General features: G+C 39.0%; 1 protein-coding gene and 1 long non-coding RNA gene across 3 annotated transcripts in view; one reads left to right on the top strand and one right to left on the bottom strand.

The window, feature by feature from the left end:
• LOC128449706 (uncharacterized) overlaps nucleotides 1-13336 on the top strand; it is a 29116-nt gene extending 15780 nt beyond the window's left edge. Inside the window, exon 3 of the long non-coding RNA XR_008339900.1 lies at nucleotides 12994-13336. This is a non-coding gene — a long non-coding RNA (uncharacterized LOC128449706). The remainder of the gene's footprint in view (nucleotides 1-12993) is intronic.
• On the bottom strand, nucleotides 431-18367 carry inavab (innate immunity activator b). 2 transcript variants are annotated; one of them, XM_053432949.1, is made up of 10 exons: nucleotides 18104-18367; nucleotides 9976-10096; nucleotides 7816-7949; nucleotides 6524-6646; nucleotides 6188-6419; nucleotides 5955-6008; nucleotides 5389-5698; nucleotides 4621-4776; nucleotides 3376-4078; nucleotides 431-2117 (listed from the first exon to the last, which is right to left on the bottom strand). In XM_053432949.1, the coding sequence occupies exons 2-10, from the start codon at nucleotides 10028-10030 to the stop codon at nucleotides 2025-2027; spliced, it is 1860 nt and encodes a 619-aa protein (XP_053288924.1). In that variant the 5' UTR covers nucleotides 10031-10096; nucleotides 18104-18367; the 3' UTR covers nucleotides 431-2024. The 2 variants fall into 2 exon arrangements, with proteins under 2 accessions (XP_053288924.1, XP_053288918.1); XM_053432943.1 differs by lacking the exon at nucleotides 18104-18367 and adding an exon at nucleotides 11931-12065.
• Between the last annotated feature and the right edge of the window lie 1360 nt (nucleotides 18368-19727).

The following is a 19727-nucleotide window of genomic DNA, read 5'->3' as shown; positions in this document are numbered from 1 at the left end:
CTATTAGATGTATTTATTCAATATTTTTTACTATGTTGATGATGATATCTGGAAATGTCGCACGTTACCCTTTTGATGCAGTGGGTAGCTTGGAGATATAATTCAGGGAAAGTCACAAAATCGAGAAGATGTTGGTGCACTGGGATCAACAAAGCAGAGAAAAACAATTTCTCAGTCTGCATGGGGTTTGCTTTGCAAGTTTCTCAACCTCGCTCTTCCCTGTGAAAAGCTTCGACAAACTACTTCTTCAATTAAATTGCCATTCAAAGGTCCAGAACATGTCCATGTCCAACACGAGGAACCTGAAAATGAAGGAGCTAAATGTGACTTCGCTCTCATTCGTTTTACTACTTTGAGATTTCTAAATGTCCAGTATCAAAGAGGTCAGAAAGCCCAACAGCAGCCCATGATGAGAGTAAATAAAACTATGAACAAGATAACTCTTTATTTTCTTCCACAGGAAAATTATTTTCACAGCAACATTACACATTCTTAAATCCACTTAAACTACTGTTAACTGATAAATACAGTAAAAAGACAGTATAAAAAAGAGGCACACAGCACACACGGTAACATGATTGTGATTAATTGTTTTCATATATAACTTGACACAGTGTTATCTGCTGCTAAATATTACAAATTCTGGTCAAATTTCAAGTCTGACTGTCCATGAGTCCAATGGTGCAAATCACAATAAATAAACACATAAATAGATCATCAAGCGAGACCAGTCAGTGTTTAGCTGGAGTTGAATGTATTTTAATAATCTCAAATTCTTAAAAGAACTTGGTAAAGAGGAAATAGAAACATAGTGGCACTGTTCACCCTGGAGTTAAATTTGGTGCTACAAGAAAATGTAAGTGTAAAGTGAGCTGCAGTCTTAAAGTATGTATAAGACACTGACAAATATACAGTAAATGCTCAGGACATTCAAATTCATATTTTACACAATATTAGCTGCCAAGCATCAAGACATTGCTTTGTCTTAACTTGCTACTTTCTATCTCAGGTGAGTGGATTAATATCTAGTTTCAACTAGTTGATTAAATCAGTTAGAAATTCAAGTTACCTGGCACAGCCACAGACATGTGCAAGTTTTAAAAAGAGACTCACAAAGAAATCAATTTAAGCAGCTCAAGTTCATTAACATAGTGACTAAATCAAGGTAACATTACAAACAACATGTACTTACTAAAAGGGGATAAGCTGCTCATTTAAATGATTGTTCAATGGATTTATGTCCTTCATAAGACAAAAGGAGCAATTTATTCCCAAACTAACTGCAAAAAGCTCAACCTACACTTGGCAGTGTGTTAATCAAGTTAAGTAAAGAGCAGTTTACATGACCTCTTCACATTTTATATTTTGAAAGAAATAATATTTAATCTGAGATTAACCTAAACTATGGGCTAAAGTTAATTGAAATTTCTCCTGATCTAACTACAATGAGCAGATTTAATATGTATTTCTGTGTTAGAGTTTGTGCTGTTTCCAACTAGTCTGCTGTGAAATATAATTTGATTTAATTGTCTGTTTTACATTTTATTAAAACCCTGTATTTGACAAATACAAAAACACTGACTTCTATTAATTATTCAGCTGCTTTGCTGTGTCATTCTTGACTCTGGACTTTCACACAAAAATTCAAACATCCCTCAGTAATAAGAACATTTATCCGCTTTCAATTAAAAAAAAATAACAACCATTTAGAGTTAAATACTTAATTTCTTTCAACTGTTATTTCACAACAATGTAAAGAGAGTGGATAAAAACAACACCCACCTTACAGTTGTGCTGCAAATTGGAGGACTGTATCAGAGTGGTGCTTTTATTAACTTTCAAGGCTGTGCCCCAAATCCAGGCTGGCATGTAAAAGGGATGATGTCAGGTTTCATGTACAAAAATAAGTCTTTATGGGCATTGACAGGTAGTCCAAGTGGATTCTCTCTGTACTGTGCTTTGGCTTAGTGGGAAATGATCCATTTGCAGCCTTTAAGTGAACATGTTCACTTTAGCGTCCAAGTTTAAACTTGACTTATATAGTGAGATCCATCATCTACAACCCAGTGGCCTTGACTGCCATCTGCACCTCTTTGGGGAGCCCGTCTTTGGATCACCTAAAAGTCAGAACAGAAAAAGGAATAATCACTTCAAAATCAAGCAATCAAACTCAATTAACAAACAATCTCAATGTAATGACTGTATCTGAGGCTTATATAGATAGTCATATAAAGTTATGGTCTTTTTTATCTCTTTCAAAGAAAGAAAGAAATACAAATTTCTGCTGCTTCCAGGATTTTCACTACGAGGTTTCGGAGACAAACTTGTCTTAAAAAACTGATGGAGACAGAAGGAAGTTGTTCATATCCCAAACATTTAAAGCACTGCCTTTGTCAATTTTAAGTCAGATGATCACACTGCACAGGAAGTGGTTTTCTGTGTGATAAATATAAACTTTAAATATAAAGAAAAGCTGTGGTCATTTTTCTTCTTCCCTGTATTTAAAATCAATGTCCTCACATCTACTAAAAATAGCAAAAAACAATCTAACAGATCAAGAAACCTAAATTACTAACTTATTCATTTCGTAACAACCTATAATTCCCATGTAATGTTTGTGACTGAAATCTGTGAGTTGGTCTTCTCTGTGATAAAATAATTTTCAGAAGAGTTTTCAGATGACATGTGATGCAGAAGCATTTATTGAAGCCTGATGCATCGAGGAGAGCAGAGTTCACACTTAAAGTACAGATTTCTTTCTGGTATTTAACCCTGCGATACCATCAAGCTTAGTACATTTACGAATATTGTTATTCTTCATTATCCGTACAGGCATTATATCCATATATTCTATTTGCTTCCAATAACTAAACTTCAAACCATGTTTTACTTCAATCAGTGTCCTACTTCGAGGAGACTTGTGTTTCTAATTGACCTTGAGTCATTAAGACACAGACATGGTTAGTCTAACTGCAGGCTCAGCTTATCACAGCCTATTCTACATGCGTCGGGTGGGTCCTATGACCTTGGTTGCTACTCTATGCTTGGGCTTGTTGAATTCTATCAGATTGCTAGAGACAGACATTAAACTAAGGTTTTAGTGACCTGTGGACACATTGTCGCAACTGATTATATTCAGTTCATTAAAACGTTGCTTTATGCAGCAGGTTAACATTCGATCAGACTAATTTAATTATTCTAGTTTGTGGATACGTAAAAAAAGAATTTCCTGCACTCAAGTATTGAATTTAATAAGACAATTACTTATTACAATTATGGAATCCTCATTTTGTCTGTATTTTAGGTTAATAAGTCGTTAGATATCTTTGGTGACAGACTGTGAAACATAAATACAGATGAGGTTGACGTGCTTACCTGTTCGTGGTACCTTTGACTTTGGTAGCATGGCGACTCCTGCAGCTGCAGGTGTTTCACTCTAACCGCTCCCTGGCGGTCGAGAGAACGGGACCTGGGGGATTTCAGTGTACTGCGCCGGTGCCACGAATTGAGCTGCTCATTCACAACTTGTCGTGGGACACCACTGGGGCTGTAATGTGGGTGGTCCCATTGAGCTGGGGATGGGGAGAGTCTGATATCAGGAGGTAAAGGCCTCTGTTGTCTCTGTTGGGGCTGAGGGGGTGAGTCGTTATACCAAACCTCATATCTGTTGGAAGGGCAGGAAGTCTGTGGGGCGTAATAGCTCCGTGCCATGTCTGTATCAGGCGAGTAAACCATTTCGTTGTAATAGCTTTTATGAATAATAGGGCTGGGCTGGTGCCTGGAATTATTGTAAAAAGCAGTGCGTGAGAAAGATTGAGGTCCAAAGCTGCTGACCCCACTGGAGCATGGGAATGCAGATTGATAGTGTTTGGGCAAATCACAGGGCACCTCCTGATGCGGGGAGCTATTGTAAGATGTAAACGAGTGTTCGGAGTTGCTATCCTCAGAGCTAGCATGGCTTCCGTAGGCCACTGCGGAGAGAGGAGTCTCTGGAAAAGTTACTGCATAATCTGTCAGTCGCCTTCTTGGTCCTCTGGTGCGACCACGGTCCTTTTCAAATGAAGGTTCATTGGACAACCTGTGTAAAACAAAAAAAATTGATATATATATATACTATATCAACAAGGCAACCCAGGAAATAAACTGCACAACGTCTAAATACTCAATGTACATCTCACTGTTTAAAATGGAACTCTCCATAAGTGCAGACAACTAATTTCAGTCCAGTGGACTATTTGAAAGAGAGAGAGAGAGAGAGAGAGAGAGAGAGAGAGAGAGAGGTTGTGTGCTGCCAAGTAGAGTTGTCTTCAGTGTATTAGCAAATTAACTCATGAATATACATTAAGAATAACATTGATTGCAAAAAGAGGGGACGTCTGGTGGCAGCAAAGTATTAAAGGCCTGTTACCATGTTCAAAGTAACAGGCCTCTGTTTTATGAGGAAAATGGAGTTTATGGTTCACACTGTAATTTCACAGTTTAAAATGTCTTTTCAACACCCATATTTTTTCCATTGACCAATTATTCAAACTAATTTTATTTGCCTCCAATTGGGTTTTCAAAATAAAGTACAATGCACATAGTTACATGAACTAGGATGTGATGTGCATGTGCAGATACCTGAGGGAGAGTTGTCTGTGCACACGCATCTCTGGTGTGGAGGGCACGCTGCTGGACTGGGCGCGACTCAGCTTCAGATGGGAGAGTTGAAGCGGCAGAGCTGAATGTGCTAAACAAGCCTCCAGCGGTGGCAGCAGCTCAGACTTGGCTGGACTACTGAACACACAAAATGATGCAGAAAAATATATTATATATTTATTCTCAAATTGGGTTCATATATCAAAAAAGTTTAATTGAAAAAATACCCAGACATTGTTTTTTATGACAGCTATCAATGGTGGAAATTCAAGTGACAACATTTTAAAATAAAATAAATAAAATTGTAACATCATTCCAAAATATATTTTGTAATTGTCTATGACTCGTTGCATTCGTATCTCATTAGTTTATGTACACATATGTGCACAACATTGATATATTACACTGAAGAATAGCTACTGTGCCAGTTAAGAATTTTTATTACAGTAATCGACTACTGGACAATAAAGACTGAATTACAATTCCTTTTGAAGGTGTCATTATAAATGATTAAGATTTATAGTTCTGTGCTCTAAACACTGGCTGTTGTAGCACCTGTGCAAAAGCAGGTGGCAGTGTTGCACATTTAACAGCACTGAGGTCTACATTGTCGTTAATGCCACTGGCAGCACCATGATATGCATTTCACACAGACAAAGTATTGTCTAAGTCCCATAGGTTACACTTTGCTTCTTTAGTGGTAAAAACCGACCTAACAGGAAAAGAGTCATGACAAATGGCCAGTGTTACCTGGTCTTGATGGAGGAGCGAGATTTCCTGCTCTTCTGGTAGGGCTGGTCCAGGCTGGACTCTGTCCACGGGGAGTGTTGGATGGGAGGAGCGTCGTACACTGGGCTCGAGTTGAAACTCAGCGAAGAGTCGAAGCTCGGGTGGGGAGACTGGTTTGGTGTCAGCAGCAGCTGGGATTGTTGATCCAAAGATGGAGACGCGCAGGGGCCGTCCACACAGAACTGTGAGGGCACGGTGGGAGGCTGGGGAGGATCCGTCTCTGCTGGATAGGGGAATCCTGAAGACGGCTGTGATGACTGGCTTGTCACTTCTAGAAAAAAAAAATCATAATCAATCGGTGTATGGTGTCGTTTCTAAGTGTTGCTATCTATGCATCTCCAAGAGGCTTGTCTGAACCTACACTGAGCACTGAGGGGGTAAAGATCCACATTTGCTGGACTCTGCTCACGTTGCCACATGTTTCATGGTCAACTCGTCATGTGAGAAACACTGTCCTGCTTTAAAACCTCAGTAAAACACTGATCTGATGTTGCACTGATAGAAACTGAGTCAGGGAAAAATCTTACCTTCATCTTGCACCACAGAATCAGACAGAGAGCTGTCATCGGATGCACCCAAATCTTTAAAACAAACAAAGACATTTTTTTTTAAATTCATTTGAAAGTATAAAATGACCAATTTCATTAAGTCAAGGGCTGTTACATTCAGATGTTTTTAGTTATAAAGTGAAAACAAATTCTGCACAGACAATAGGAATTTTACCACAATCTACATTCAGGTCTGGCCGGGCATCTCTCACCTTGTTGTGTAATATTGAAAGCAGGGAGTGGCGATGACCGGCCGTGCTTCAGCCGCAGCTGAAAGGACGTGTCTTGGAGCTGTTTAAGTTTCTTCTCCTCTCTCTTGCACTGCTGTAAACGGCTCTTTTTAACAGCCTTACTATGGTGATCCTCGTCGAACAGCTTTCGCGCCGCCTCGTATATTTTCATCTGAAGTGCCAACTCAGCATCCACTAAAATCAGCTCCGACTTCTGGAAAGCGGTTGTGACCGGGGGATAGACAACAGTGTGACTCTTCATCTTTACTTATAGTTTGAAAATCAGATTACTCTGTGGTTTCTAAATGCTAATTGTACCTCTGTTCCCCGAGGGATGCTTTGAGCATCCAATTTAAAAGTAGCTCCGATGCGTCTGCGAATCTTTGGACGTTTCTCTCCAGGCAGAAGAGGGTAATCATCTGACAGCCGTCCGGTCAACTCCTGAACAACACAGACAATCATACAAATCAAACTGTGCACACATTTTTCTTTAAACATGAATAAATATATTTAATTAAGACAGATTAAGGCTTGATCACAAAAATCAACAAAACAACATTAATAAATCCTTTCAATTTATTTGTTTGATCAAAGATATGCACTTTTGCATTTTTTTGCAACCGAAACTGTGGAGGTTTCGAGATGATATAGAACTTTCTTTGCTAACCTTACAAGTTGAGGCATATAAGATCAGGGAATCTCTTGCACAATGCTGTGATATATCCTTTCACAACACATTCTTTCAGTCTCACGTTCACCCTGCAACACGTATCCGTGTCCAACCCAAACTCAGGAGCATGACAAAGCACCGCTGCACATTTGATTAAAGAACAGTCATTAAAAACGGTTACTTTGAGTCACTCCTACACAGACAAAAACGCGCAACCGGCCAGTGAGATTACTTGTTCTTTTGTCACTGAGGGAAGGGAGACGCATCATGTCTGCCATTAGTTCACCTGAGCGTGTCCCAACAGGAGTGCCCAGCCCAGTGTCAACAGGAAAGAATGATCTGTCCTGGGATTTTACCCTGGAGCCACTATGTACAGAGGCAGTACTCCCAAAGCCTGAGTATGTGTCCAGATTTAAAAGTACTTCATGAGCCTTGACTTGATATTTCACAGTACAGGGATTCAAAGAAAGAAAGAGACACTGAGAAGAGACTGAAAATACATGACATGTGACTTAGGTCTCGTGCTTAATTCAAATCCAGGCCGGTGTGGGAACATTTAAATTGGTTAGGCTGACTGAACCAGCAGATTACATCTTCAAAAGCTGCAGCCACACTGCATGATCTTATTTTACTACACAAGGTTTCTGAGAGGACGGAGATGAAGTTTGCGCCCTGCTTAGTTGTACAAGACAAAATAATAATGTCGGCGGTTACATTAAAGTATTGTTTTCTCTGAGTGGAACTCCTGACTGCAGATAACCACTGAGACATCAAGGCCATGTCGAGGTTGCAATATGGCGATAAGGTTGTAAGCCTAACGTTGCAATTGGCTTGAGTTTTACTTTGACTAAGTCTACTAAACCCTATAAAGATTGGTAAATTCTTCATTATGCAGCGTATTTAGTTTTTATTCTGCAGACCTGTTGTCACCCTTACTTACAGCTTCACGGATGCAGAGTTTCTTCAGCTCCAATATGCACAGCTCCAGTCGGTCCTGGAGAGCCTGGTGTTTGAGCTTCATGGCCCTTGTGTGTGTGGTCACATCCTTCGTATGCGTCGTTGGGCTGTCAGAGCCTGAGGAAGTTAAAGCATGAAGCAAAACCACAACAAAGATGGAGTAGATGAAATAAAGATCATTAAAAGCAACATGATTTTGTTTTGTAATATTGTAATAATATACAGAGTTACTATCATAAGTTCCAAGAGTCCAAATAGAAAACGTTTTCTAGCTTGATGTGTTCATATGTTGATATGATACCGTGTGATAATCAATTTCAAATGATCAAGATCAGATGGATAACTTATTGAATTCATTTTTAGTGGCTGATGTTTTTGTTGCTGTTAAACTAAATTAGATTATATTGAAGAGAATTTCTAATATAAACTGATAAATCAGTATGAGTACAAAATTTGTGAGCATTTAAAAAACAACCAAAACAAACTATAGTTATTTTAGGTTTGAAAATACTTTGTACATACTTTTTTGTCATATTTTAGCTCATGCTTCTACAACAAATTTGTTTGCCAGTAAACTGTTGAATTTCCTTCTGGATCAAAAAATGTGTTACAATGTTACTGTTAAGTTTGTCTTTTGTAATTTACCCTGTGTGTTTTAAGCAATTCATTTTAATCTTTTCTTTTCTTAATGTGTTTTTGGTGCCTCATATTCAAGAATGCGTGCTCGCACCATGAACCCCATGCATTTCTTAGTTTTCATTCTTTCTGACACTGAAACTGCAGCCTGAGTGTCAGGATCTTTGTGACCATAAACAATGTGTGAGTGTTCGCCTGCTGCTGTCTGTAGCCCTGGTGACTAATGACATTAAGATTAGTCTCGGAACTGTGGGAGTGGCTTCAGGAAAAATACACTGAGCAACGCATACCTTCAGAGATTATTAACTGAATCCCTGCAGGTACTGACAAACCTCTGAGGTGCGACAGGAACAAAGTGTGACAGCACAACAATAGAGTGCAGAATTCCTCTTCCGATGCTGACAATCCCCCATTCTTTGTGGATGGACACTTTCTCATTGTATAGGGCAGACATCACGTGGCTTAATTAAGGCGCAAAGAATGTCAGGGTGGCCAGAACTAATGAGCAGACACTATTGGGCGTAGCAAAAACAAGACACCCAAAGCTTCCAGTTAATTATGTCACCAAAGGGGACAGAGAGGATAAAGCAGGGAGAGCGAATTTTATGACATAATGAGATTGCCTGTGACGTATAAAGAATATACAAAAAAACAATATTATACCCAGAAAGTTTGCAATTTCAAATTATTATTTTCTATTGGAAAAACCTGTCGATAATTTATTCTATAATCGATAAAAATTTGTTGTAATATTGGATTAAGTGCTAAAACTTTTCACAATATATTTGTATTTACATCAGAACAAACCAGCACTTTGTATCACATATTTAACATTACACCCAGGGTGCCCGTCACACAGGACCACATGCAGTTTAGTCCCTGCCGGAGTTTTAACATGCCAACTTGTTTTCTTTCACATCGTAAATGAATCGCACTTGTTTTCAACTCGCTGGAATTACAACCTGAAGCAAACTGAATTTGGTGAATGTGGAGAATATTAAGATATTATTTGTGACACTTTGAGATACATTTTACTATTTTATTTTGACCATATCATACCAACTATGCACAAGAGCCTGTGGTTAGTCACTCTTAGTCATAAACAACACAAACATGATCGCATCTATGTGTTTCCTTATTTTGAGATTTCCCATTTCTCTGCTGTTTGAGGTCATATGAAAAGCAGCTGTTGATGACATCATCATCACCTGGACCAATGCCTCCAGCAAAATTGTTTTTTGTACAAAAATGTTGTACTTTTACTCAAGGTTGCTGGTCTAACACTAAATTGTAAAACAAATGATTGAAATTATTGAACTCAGTAGAATGAGAACATTTTGATAAGAAACTAGAAATTTCGGAGGGCTCAACTTAAATCCATTACATGTATTTACTTTAATTATTTAAGAGCAATTCAGTAAAAACTGCCTTCATTCAGACAAAATCATTTCTATGGCATATAGGCAGTGATACATTTAAGTGTCAGAATCATCAGAATCAGTTTTACCTGAATGAAGAATGATGCCACTGTCAGTGTCACTGATCTCTCCATTGACTTCCATATCAGTAGATCCACTTCCTGTAGCTGTTCTTCAGAGGTAAGATATTTTGATGATGCTGAACATGTCCTGAAAAACACAATGTTTTATGTTTTTTCACATTTCACACAATGTTATTTCACTTTGATAGAAATATATTGTCTTGTGTCGGCAAAACTTCCAAAGGCCAAACCAGCACTGAATCAAATAACAGCAGCAGAGTCTTAAAGCTCAGGGAGTCCACTCCCAGTGGGATTAAACTCAAAGAACACATGAATATTAAAATGTGATAACAAGTGGTGAGTCATGAGTCTGTAAAGAATCCAAACAGAATGAGCAGAAGCTTTCTAAAGTCTGCCCATGACTTGATCCTGTGACCTGTTGCATGATTCAGGTGTGACGTGCGTGTGTGACACCTTCGTCAGGTGTAGTCATGTCTCCCTCGCCATGAACACACACATACAAGCTGCCAAGTCTGGTGTGTTTCCTGTGACAACTTGTTTTATAACTGTCTGATGTCAAATGCAGCATAACTTGAGCCGTGTATACAGCAGGTGTAAAAAAAAAAACTTTGAGGCGTGTTGGTTAGATCATTAACTAAGAGAATACAGGAATGTGGCAGTGGTTGCATTCTGGTACACAGGGAGGTTCGCCTCAGTTAGGGGCAGGAAGCTTCTCACGGTCACTGTTGTGTGAAACAACTGGACGAGGATAAATCCCGAGCAGCGACATACACGAGGTGATTCTACCACCGTGTTGTTCGAGTTACAGGGCGACATCCAGTGTTAACAGTATAATCCTGAATATGACATGAGCGTGACACATTCCCCATCTCATAAGACTGTGACCGGTGGCTCCACACCCTCCCACGTGTAACTGCAGCGTTTACTAAATCAAGGCAAATCATTTAATGCACAGCACAATCAAAACAACAAAAATGGTACAACTCAAAGTGTATCAAATGAAAATGAAGCAAACCATGAGCTACCGGATCAATCTGATCAAAGGTCTAACCTTTAATAAAGTGGCTGAAAATATAGAGATATGCTGCATGCAAGACACCAAAGAGGGAGCTGTGACCAACAGTTCAAAATCCTAGGTTATTTCAACGATAGCACACATGGGGAAAAGGAAATCCCCTCATTTGAAAATTTGGAAGGAATCATTTAATGTATTTTCTAATGATTAATTACAAGAAAGATCATTAGATTATGAATACATTCTGTTTAGTTTGGAGTCCTGTTATAATTGTCTAATCGATTTTGCTCTAAAACCCACATGTATGATGATCTATTACAGTACTTAATAAGTCAGGTGAGTAATTTTATCCAGATTTTTAGTGTCCTGTCTTTGCTTTATTGTGAGCCAATCAATGATATCCCCTAATAAACCTGCAGAATCTTGTCCCCCTCGCAACATGCCTGGAGCCCAGTGTTAAAGGGAAGGAAGATTTAATACCGCTACACCAAACAGTCCACAGCGTCTTTCTGATCACATATTCTATTAGTCATATTATATCTATGTGGAAACTGCTGTTCCATTTTTTGTAGAATATTACATCTACAAATACAATCACCTAAATGTTATAACTCACCTTAATGTTTTGCTAATAATTGACTGGGAATGGGTTTTTAAAAAAGTCAAACGAGAAGAGTTAAGGAGTTACCCTTTTTCTGAAGGTGCTAAGAAACTGCACTGGACTGAAAACATTGCTGAGGAAATGTTCTGCCTTGTTACTTTAAGTCAAGTTCCAGAGAAAACACAGTCAGACCCCGGCTGACATTGTTTGTCAAAATCCATGAAAATCTCCATATGAATCATCTTACAAAGTACCATTAACAAAATTGACAGCTGTTAAAATCCAAGTGAATTGAGGCAGAGGACGAATCGATACAGACATGAACACATGAAAGATTCCACTTACTTTAAGAGAAACGAAGGAAAAACTGTTAAACTCAAGAAGCCAGAGGAGCCGTCCTTTACAATTCCCGACTTGAATGAAAATGCTCAAACTCGACTGAGACTCGCCCACTTAGAGCAAGCTGCCTGCTGAAGAGGAGTGGCCTCTCACACATGCACGCACACACATGCACAGAGAGGAGGGCCGAGCATTTGAGTCAGTATCATATAACTCAGCGCTCCCGTCTGAGTTTGAAACTGTGTCAACAACAATGACAAAAGTACTGAGAAACTATGCGTCTCTTTGCCCTGTTATCAGTGTAGATGGGTGGTGGCAACCTGATCACAAAAGCACTGCCACAGAAAGACGCAGGATGACAAAGATCTAAGGCCACAGACAAGCTTTTTAAGGAAATTTTTAAACATTCTCGAACATTTTAGAGACCAAACTATTTACTGATTTACTGAGGGTACTTCACAGATAAATTAGATACAAATATTTTTCTCATTTGCGGTCCTTGCTTCACAAACTGTAGCAGTCACAGAGTCTTATTCAATGTAAACTGCAAAATGTCAAGGTGCAGGTTTTATGAGACTTTACAAAAAGTCTAACGTTTATGTATAAATATATAAAGTGAGACATAATGGTTAAATCACAGGTAACCGATGACCCACTGACTTGATAACCAACTGTTAATGACTCCCACAGTCTTGCATGACTCGCTCTCTCACAATGGTGACTATAAATCAAAGCTAACTACTGTGACAGTCCAGCTCTGCCAGTTCAGGAATCAAATAACTGGTCAGCACCCGGCTACTGCCATCTCCTGGCTGTCAAACAGTCAAGCCATTTTCAACGTATTATTCGTTTTGTTCGATTTCCCTCTAGCCTCAAACTTCATTATTTCTCCACCTACTTCCAGAATGCCTAAACCATTTACTGGCCTGCCATTTTCGCCTCCGCTAAAAAGAAGGAAACACATGGTGGAGGGAGAGTCATGATTTATAGAGACCCAGAGGCAGCACCTGCTCAGTAGCTGCATGTCTCGCATTCATTCTGAATTTCAATATTCATTTTGGCTTTCCAGGAATGTTGGTGCACAGACACTCTAGAAACAAGGCCCGGCAATTCCCAGACTGTCAAGAATCAGATCTCAGACGACACGGCACCAAGAACACAGCAGGACAAAGGCAGAAGATGTTTGGTTCAGTGACTTCTGCAGTTAAGCCTCAAAGTGTGAGCACAGCTTAGCTTATTTTACAGACATCAAGCATGTATGTGTTGCATGAGCTGCAACATTCAGGCCATTCATCACAAGTCCATTAACATTGAATTAATCTGCAACAATGTTGATAATAAATTGATTGTTTGTTTTTAATAAATCAGGTTTCCTATTCAAATCTAAGTATTTGAAGACATTAACTTAAACTCTCTGAGCTTGTGATGCACAATTTTCTCTCTAATAAATAATTGATTTCAATACTAGTCATTGATTTATTGTATAATGTCTATATTAGGTTAACATTAAGCTAAAGCAATGACTGAAACCAGAAATATCCAATGGCATGTTGATATTAATAGGGAACAGGCACATCAACAGATCAGTGTCTGTGCATCTGTTAGCAGCCTTCAGCAAAATACCTGCGATTTATGACTGGAAGGATTTAAGGACTGTTGAGACCATTGACTGTATATAAATATAGATGACTTGACAGCATCACAAAAGTGAAGCCAATGCGTCTCTATCGCCACCAGGTGGTTGGCTGAAATATAGGTCATAAACCCTACGTCCTCCATTTTAGTGGATGGGACAAGGACCAAACTAAAAACTAAGAGTACATGACAAATACATTTTTCTTAAAGATGGCTTTTGTCCTGTGTTTGTTGATCTTTCTCGTAAATTTAGTTTTAATTAGTAATTTTCTGCTTTAAAAACAGGGTGAAACACCGTGATTCACAGCTAAGACTGACTCACAATGGGTCGAGCACATGTTCCCGATCGATACTGTGCAGATTCTGGCTACAAAATAAGCAAAAAGGGGCGTTCGTATCCTGGATATTTTGGGGTATTGGGAGGATGTTAAGATGCAACGTCCATGTTTATATACAGTCTATCGTTGAGAGACTGCATTAATATTATCTGTCGGTTCCTTATACACTGCAAACTGAACAGAGGTGCAAGTAAAGTCTGAGCCAGCACCTGTAAGGTTAATACAATAGAAGAGCAGCAGCAGCAGCGCCTTGTGTAAACAGGCTGCATACCAAACACTTTGATAAACTAAAATCAAATATAAGTGAAGTGCAGTCATGCAGATGATTAGCATCATGGGAAATTCAAGAGAGCTGGGAATAAGAAGTTCTCTCAGACACATTTTAAATCATCAATAGACATCAGAAACGTCATGGCGGATGTGAGGACTAGTTACAGTGCCTTGCATAAGTATTCACCCCCCTTGGACTTTTTCCCATTATATACTGTTACTAACTGGAATTCAAATAGACTTAAATAAACTTTTTCCCGTTTGATCAACAAAACATGCATAGTACTTTGGAGGTGCAAAATAAATTTTATTGTGACACAAACAATAATGAGAACAAAAAAGTTGACATCTGTTGGGTGCATAAGTATTCACCCCCCTGTGTCAATACTTGGTAGAACCCCCTTTCGCTGCAATTACAGCTGCAAGTCTTTTGGGGTATGTCTCTACCAGCTTTGCACATCTAGAGATGGAAAGGTTTGTCCATTCTTCTTGGCAAAAAAGATGAAGCTCAGTCAGATTGGATGGAGACCGTCTGTGAACCGCAATCTTCAAGTCTTGCCATAGATTCTCTATTGGATTGAGGTCTGGGCTTTGACTGGGCCATTTTAAGACATTAACATTCTTTAATCCAAACCATTCCTTTGTAGCTCTGGCTGTATGTTTAGGGTCATTGTCCTGCTGGAAGATGAACCTCCGCCCCAGTCTCAAGTCTTTTGCAGACTACATCAGATTTTCTTCAAGGATTTCCCTGTATTTGGCTCCATCCATCTTTCCCTCTATTCTGACCAGTTTCCCTGTACCTGCTGAAGAGAAGCATCCCCACAGCATGATGCTACCACCACCATGTTTCACTGTTGGGATGGTGTGCTCAGGGTGATGGGCAGGGTTGGGTTTTCGCCACACATAGCGTTTTGCATTGAGGCCAAAAAGTTCCATTTTGGTCTCATCTGACCAGAGCACCTTCTTCCACATGTTTGCTGTGTCTCCCACATGGCTTCTGGCAAACTCCAAACGGGATTTTTTATGGATCCCTTTCAACAATGGCTTTCTTCTTGCCACTCTTCCATAAAGGCCAGATTTGTGGAGTAGACGACTAATAGTTGTCCTGTGGACAGATTCTCCCACCTCAGCTGTGGATCTCTGCAACTTTTCCAGAGTAACCATGGGCCTCCTGGTGGCTTCTCTGATTAATTTTCTCCTTGTCCGACTCTTCAGTTTGGGTGGACGGCCTCCTCTTGGTAGGTTTGCGGTTGTGCCATATTCTTTCCATTTTCTTATGATGGATTTTATGGTGCTCAGAAAGATGTTCAAAGCTCTGGATATTTTTTTATAACCTAACCCTGCTTCATATTTCTCCACAACTTTATCCCTGACCTGTTTGGTGAGCTCCTTGGTCTTCATGATGCTGTTTGTTCAGTAATGATCTCCAACAAACTCTGAGTCCGTCACAGAACAGGTGTATTTATACTGAGATTAAATTGCAGACAGGTGGACCCTATTTACTAATTATGTGACTTGCAAATGTGACTTGTGAATGCAATTGGTCGCACCAGATCTTTGTTAGGGGTTTCACAGTAAAGGGGGTGAATACATATGCACTCAACACTTTTCAGATTTTTATTTGTAAATAATTGTGAAATCCATGTAATATTTCCCCCCACTTCCAAATGATGCACTATTTTGTGTTGGTCCATTACAAAAACTCACGATGAAATACATTTTAATCTGTGGTTATACCATGACAAAATGTAGAAAAGTCCAAAGGGGGTGAATACTTATGCAAGGCACTGTAAGAAACATCCCACTTCTCCCCTGTACAACACAGACACACGTCGGATGTCGAAGCAGCCAGTTGGTGGATGTCACTGGTAGTTTATACAAACCTGCGGTCCCTGAGAGACAGAGAGAGGCCTTTGAGTAGGCAACACAGCAGCTGGCATAACAAATTCTTAACATATTCTTGAGCCGTTTTATAAGTGTACAGCCAGACTATGGCTGCCAGCACGGGGAGCCATCAGCTGCCAGGGGATCACACCAGATTTTACAACTTGCTTCCTCTGCCAGGTTCTAATGGGTAATTTTGCTGTAAGGATGCTTAAATCAAGGTATTAAAAAGTTCTATAAAGTGGAACTAACACACTTGAAATCCAGGACTTCAGAAGAAGCTAAAAAGCTTGCTAAGCTGAATGGGCTCCCTCCCACCGCACGCGGCCTGCGGATGACTTTAAGCTTCACCTAAGGGCTCTAATCGAGTATAATAATGATGTGGAATGAATACTGCTAGTATCCCAAATGAGCAAGCAGGCAGAAGCGGTGAGTCTGTTGTGGATTGCTGAATTAGAGGACTGTGCACCACCATGTAAGTCAGGTTGTTATTCTAGACTGTAACCAAGCCCAGGACTGTGGCTGAGAGTGAACAAGCTTCAACACATCAACGCCATCACACAGAGAAACATGTTTAATCAAAGACCCTCTTTTGACCTTAGAAATCTGATTGTTCCTTCTGTTATTCTGTTTGATCTCTTCATTGAAGCTATTAAGTTTTCCTTACAATTTGTGAAATCTTCGAACCCCCCTAAATACTCTACATGTTTTTCGTATTTTATTCTTATTTCTCCTCAATGAATTCTGATCCTATTAATGTCTATGGTCACATAAGAATTTTCCAGAATAATTTAAATTCAATTAATGTCGATCTGATGTGCACGTTTCAGTGTACAGCAGATTCATATGAATTAGCTGAAATAGCTCAGTGCAGAGAAATGAATTAAACTAATTATAAACTTAAGAAACCCATTATAGAGATTAAAGATAAAATAATGTCATTAAGTTTCCTATATGTCTCATTTTCACCTGTTTGTTAAATTTGTATCAACAGCATAAGATTGGTTAACTATTATATAAAAAAACTGTAACTGAATTTGTCAGTTCCTCTCAGACAGATTTCTTTATGGTGCTGTGATTTTCTGATGAAAGAGGATGTTACACGCTCATCACTTCTCTACTGGTCAGTGAAGTCTGGTGTTATTGAAAGTTAAACAGAAAATACAAAGGAAAAATTCAAAGCTCAATGTCCCAGATAGATATGTGATATATATACAAATTATATGGAAATTAAACTTTTTCATATCAGATTATATCACAATAAATGTCAAATTATTGTTTATTTTAAGTTGAAAGACTACTGAGTGAAGGTTGTGGTTTTGAACTCTTCTTTATGTGAAGAGAATAACAAACACTTGATAAACATAGAAAACATTTTTCACATTTGAGGTAGATCATTAATGTGTTATACCTCCTCACTGTGCTTGCACAATGCATGAGCAATATGTGGATATATATGTGAACCTTTGTTTTATTGCTGTTGATGAAAATTATATTGTGATGATTATTAATACTGTTTTAATTCCCAGCCCTAGATAGAGTAATTGCAATGAATCTTCTTATTCAGTGGTTTGTCTCCATGTTTAAGCCAAACCCATTGGGGAAATGCATAATGCATAACGCATGTTACCTAGCAACAATAACATGTCATGTATATCTGAATGCTGCAGTTATGGCAAATAAATGAGATTTAAAAAAAACAGATTGCACAAAGAACTAGATCAACTTGAGAGGGAAACTATGTACATACATAATGTAAAACTGCTCAGGGATAAAAGAAAAAGGGATTAAATAAATAAAGGAGGAATGTTGTGGAATGTCCTCATCCCTCTCATCCAGCCACTCCATGAAGCTGCTGGGCCTCAACTTCCAGGAGTTTAGCAAACTTTAAAAGTCGCTTAACTGGTGAGCTCTTCCCTCTCTGGTTACACTAACTCCCTTCCAGAGCAACAGTGGGTTCATCAGCACTGACAAACGACCCCTCTGCACACATGCACACGCGAGGTTTGTCAAACCAAATCAAACTTCGATGCCATTCCTGTTTGCTCCTACCTTGGTAGCTAGTCAGCTAACTAGCATCGTGCCTCATCTGCATCCACACAATCTGAGCCCCATTGGCTCTTCCCAGATTTCAGCTGGAAGTTTGTTTCCTTGTTACTTTGACCGAAGAGCTGATGGAGACAAACACCAAGTCGTTGAGTTGTGTCTCTGTGGTTCAAGCGAGTGACTGAGAGGAAGCACGCATATTAAAATCACGGTTTAAAGCGAAATACGAGAGTTTCAGTGAAGAGGCTGCTTCTGCTTCAGCTCAGTGAAGTACAGCAATGCAGTGTGGCGTTCACGTACCGTCGTACACATGAACCACCTAACAACACCAAACGTCCACAACAGTAATCACGACACACCACATGTGTAAAATATCCACACAGACATCCCGGTGAAAGTATTAAACACGAATACATTAGTTGTTTTAAGGAAACCCTCAAGTTTCAAGTTTGTGCAATTACATCGCTGTTACTCCTCTTTGTTTTCCTTCAGTTGGGAAATGGGCCAACGTGTAACATAATTACAAAAGTAAAACAACACTCATGTAAAACCACGTTACACTCTATTCAAAGGGGTCGTTGTAACGCTTGAAAACGCTTTCAGGTTATCTTTACCACTAGTAATGTAGAAGTTACGAGTTTGATGAGGGCTTGTGAATGCCGCACAAATGATGCGAGTATGTTTATTTACCTGTGTTCTGCTATTTTGCAGCATTTTCAGCAAAACAAGTTAAAGTTCATTAGGATTTATTCTTATTCCTCCATGGAGGATGTGTTTTTTATGTAACTGAAGAGAAAAGCGGGGTTTAAAGACGCGCCCAAATCAACACCGTATCATTTTTTGTTTCAGCCGCTAGAGGGCAGTGGTGCCTTAAATAACCCAGTGAAACGCATGTTCCAGAAGGACCAAAACACACTACAGGTAAATTACCTCGTATCTCCATATACCATTAAACCACTGACAGCTTTTTTTTGGTGAATATCGTTTCCCATTTTTTAGAATGGGTCCGCGTCCTCTGACACACAGAGCCTAGAATCTATAGTCGATACCCACATGGGAAGTTTCAAGGTGTTCACGTGTTTTACTCTTTTCACCTTACAACGCAATTTACTTTTCACACTCCATTACAAGTTAAATCCATGCATTGGACATGTTGAAAATAAGCTAAATGATAATAATAATACGTTTGATTTGTAGAGCACCTTTAAAACAAAGGTGCTCTTCAGAATAAAATGAAGAATTGAAAGCAAACAATAGGAAATAGATAACAAGCAAAAAATTAAACAATTTGAAGATCACATGGCAATAAAGCACAGATACAGAAATATAAAATGTTACAGATAAAAGTAGATAAAGTTTACCAATAAACTCAGCTGTTTGGTAGCACTGTTTTTTTTCTTCTCTGAAAGGTAATAAAATGCATTAATGTCTATTTTACAGTTCTGCTGTACTTCCCACAGTCTGCATGAAATTAAATGTCCTCTCCTGACATTTCCAATTACTCATGTGAGTATTTTTCATTAGAATCATGGTTGTATAGTTCCATGAGCATCTCTTCTACAGAAATTAGATTGGATGTAACAACAGAGCAGCCAATCTTGATCCTGCCATGAAGTAAACCATTTATTAT

This window comes from Pleuronectes platessa, chromosome 2 (assembly GCF_947347685.1).
Source record: "Pleuronectes platessa chromosome 2, fPlePla1.1, whole genome shotgun sequence".
NCBI classification, from domain to species: Eukaryota; Metazoa; Chordata; class Actinopteri; order Pleuronectiformes; family Pleuronectidae; genus Pleuronectes; species Pleuronectes platessa.
Note: the sequence above shows the minus strand (reverse complement) of the source record. Positions and strands in the feature narration are given on the sequence as shown.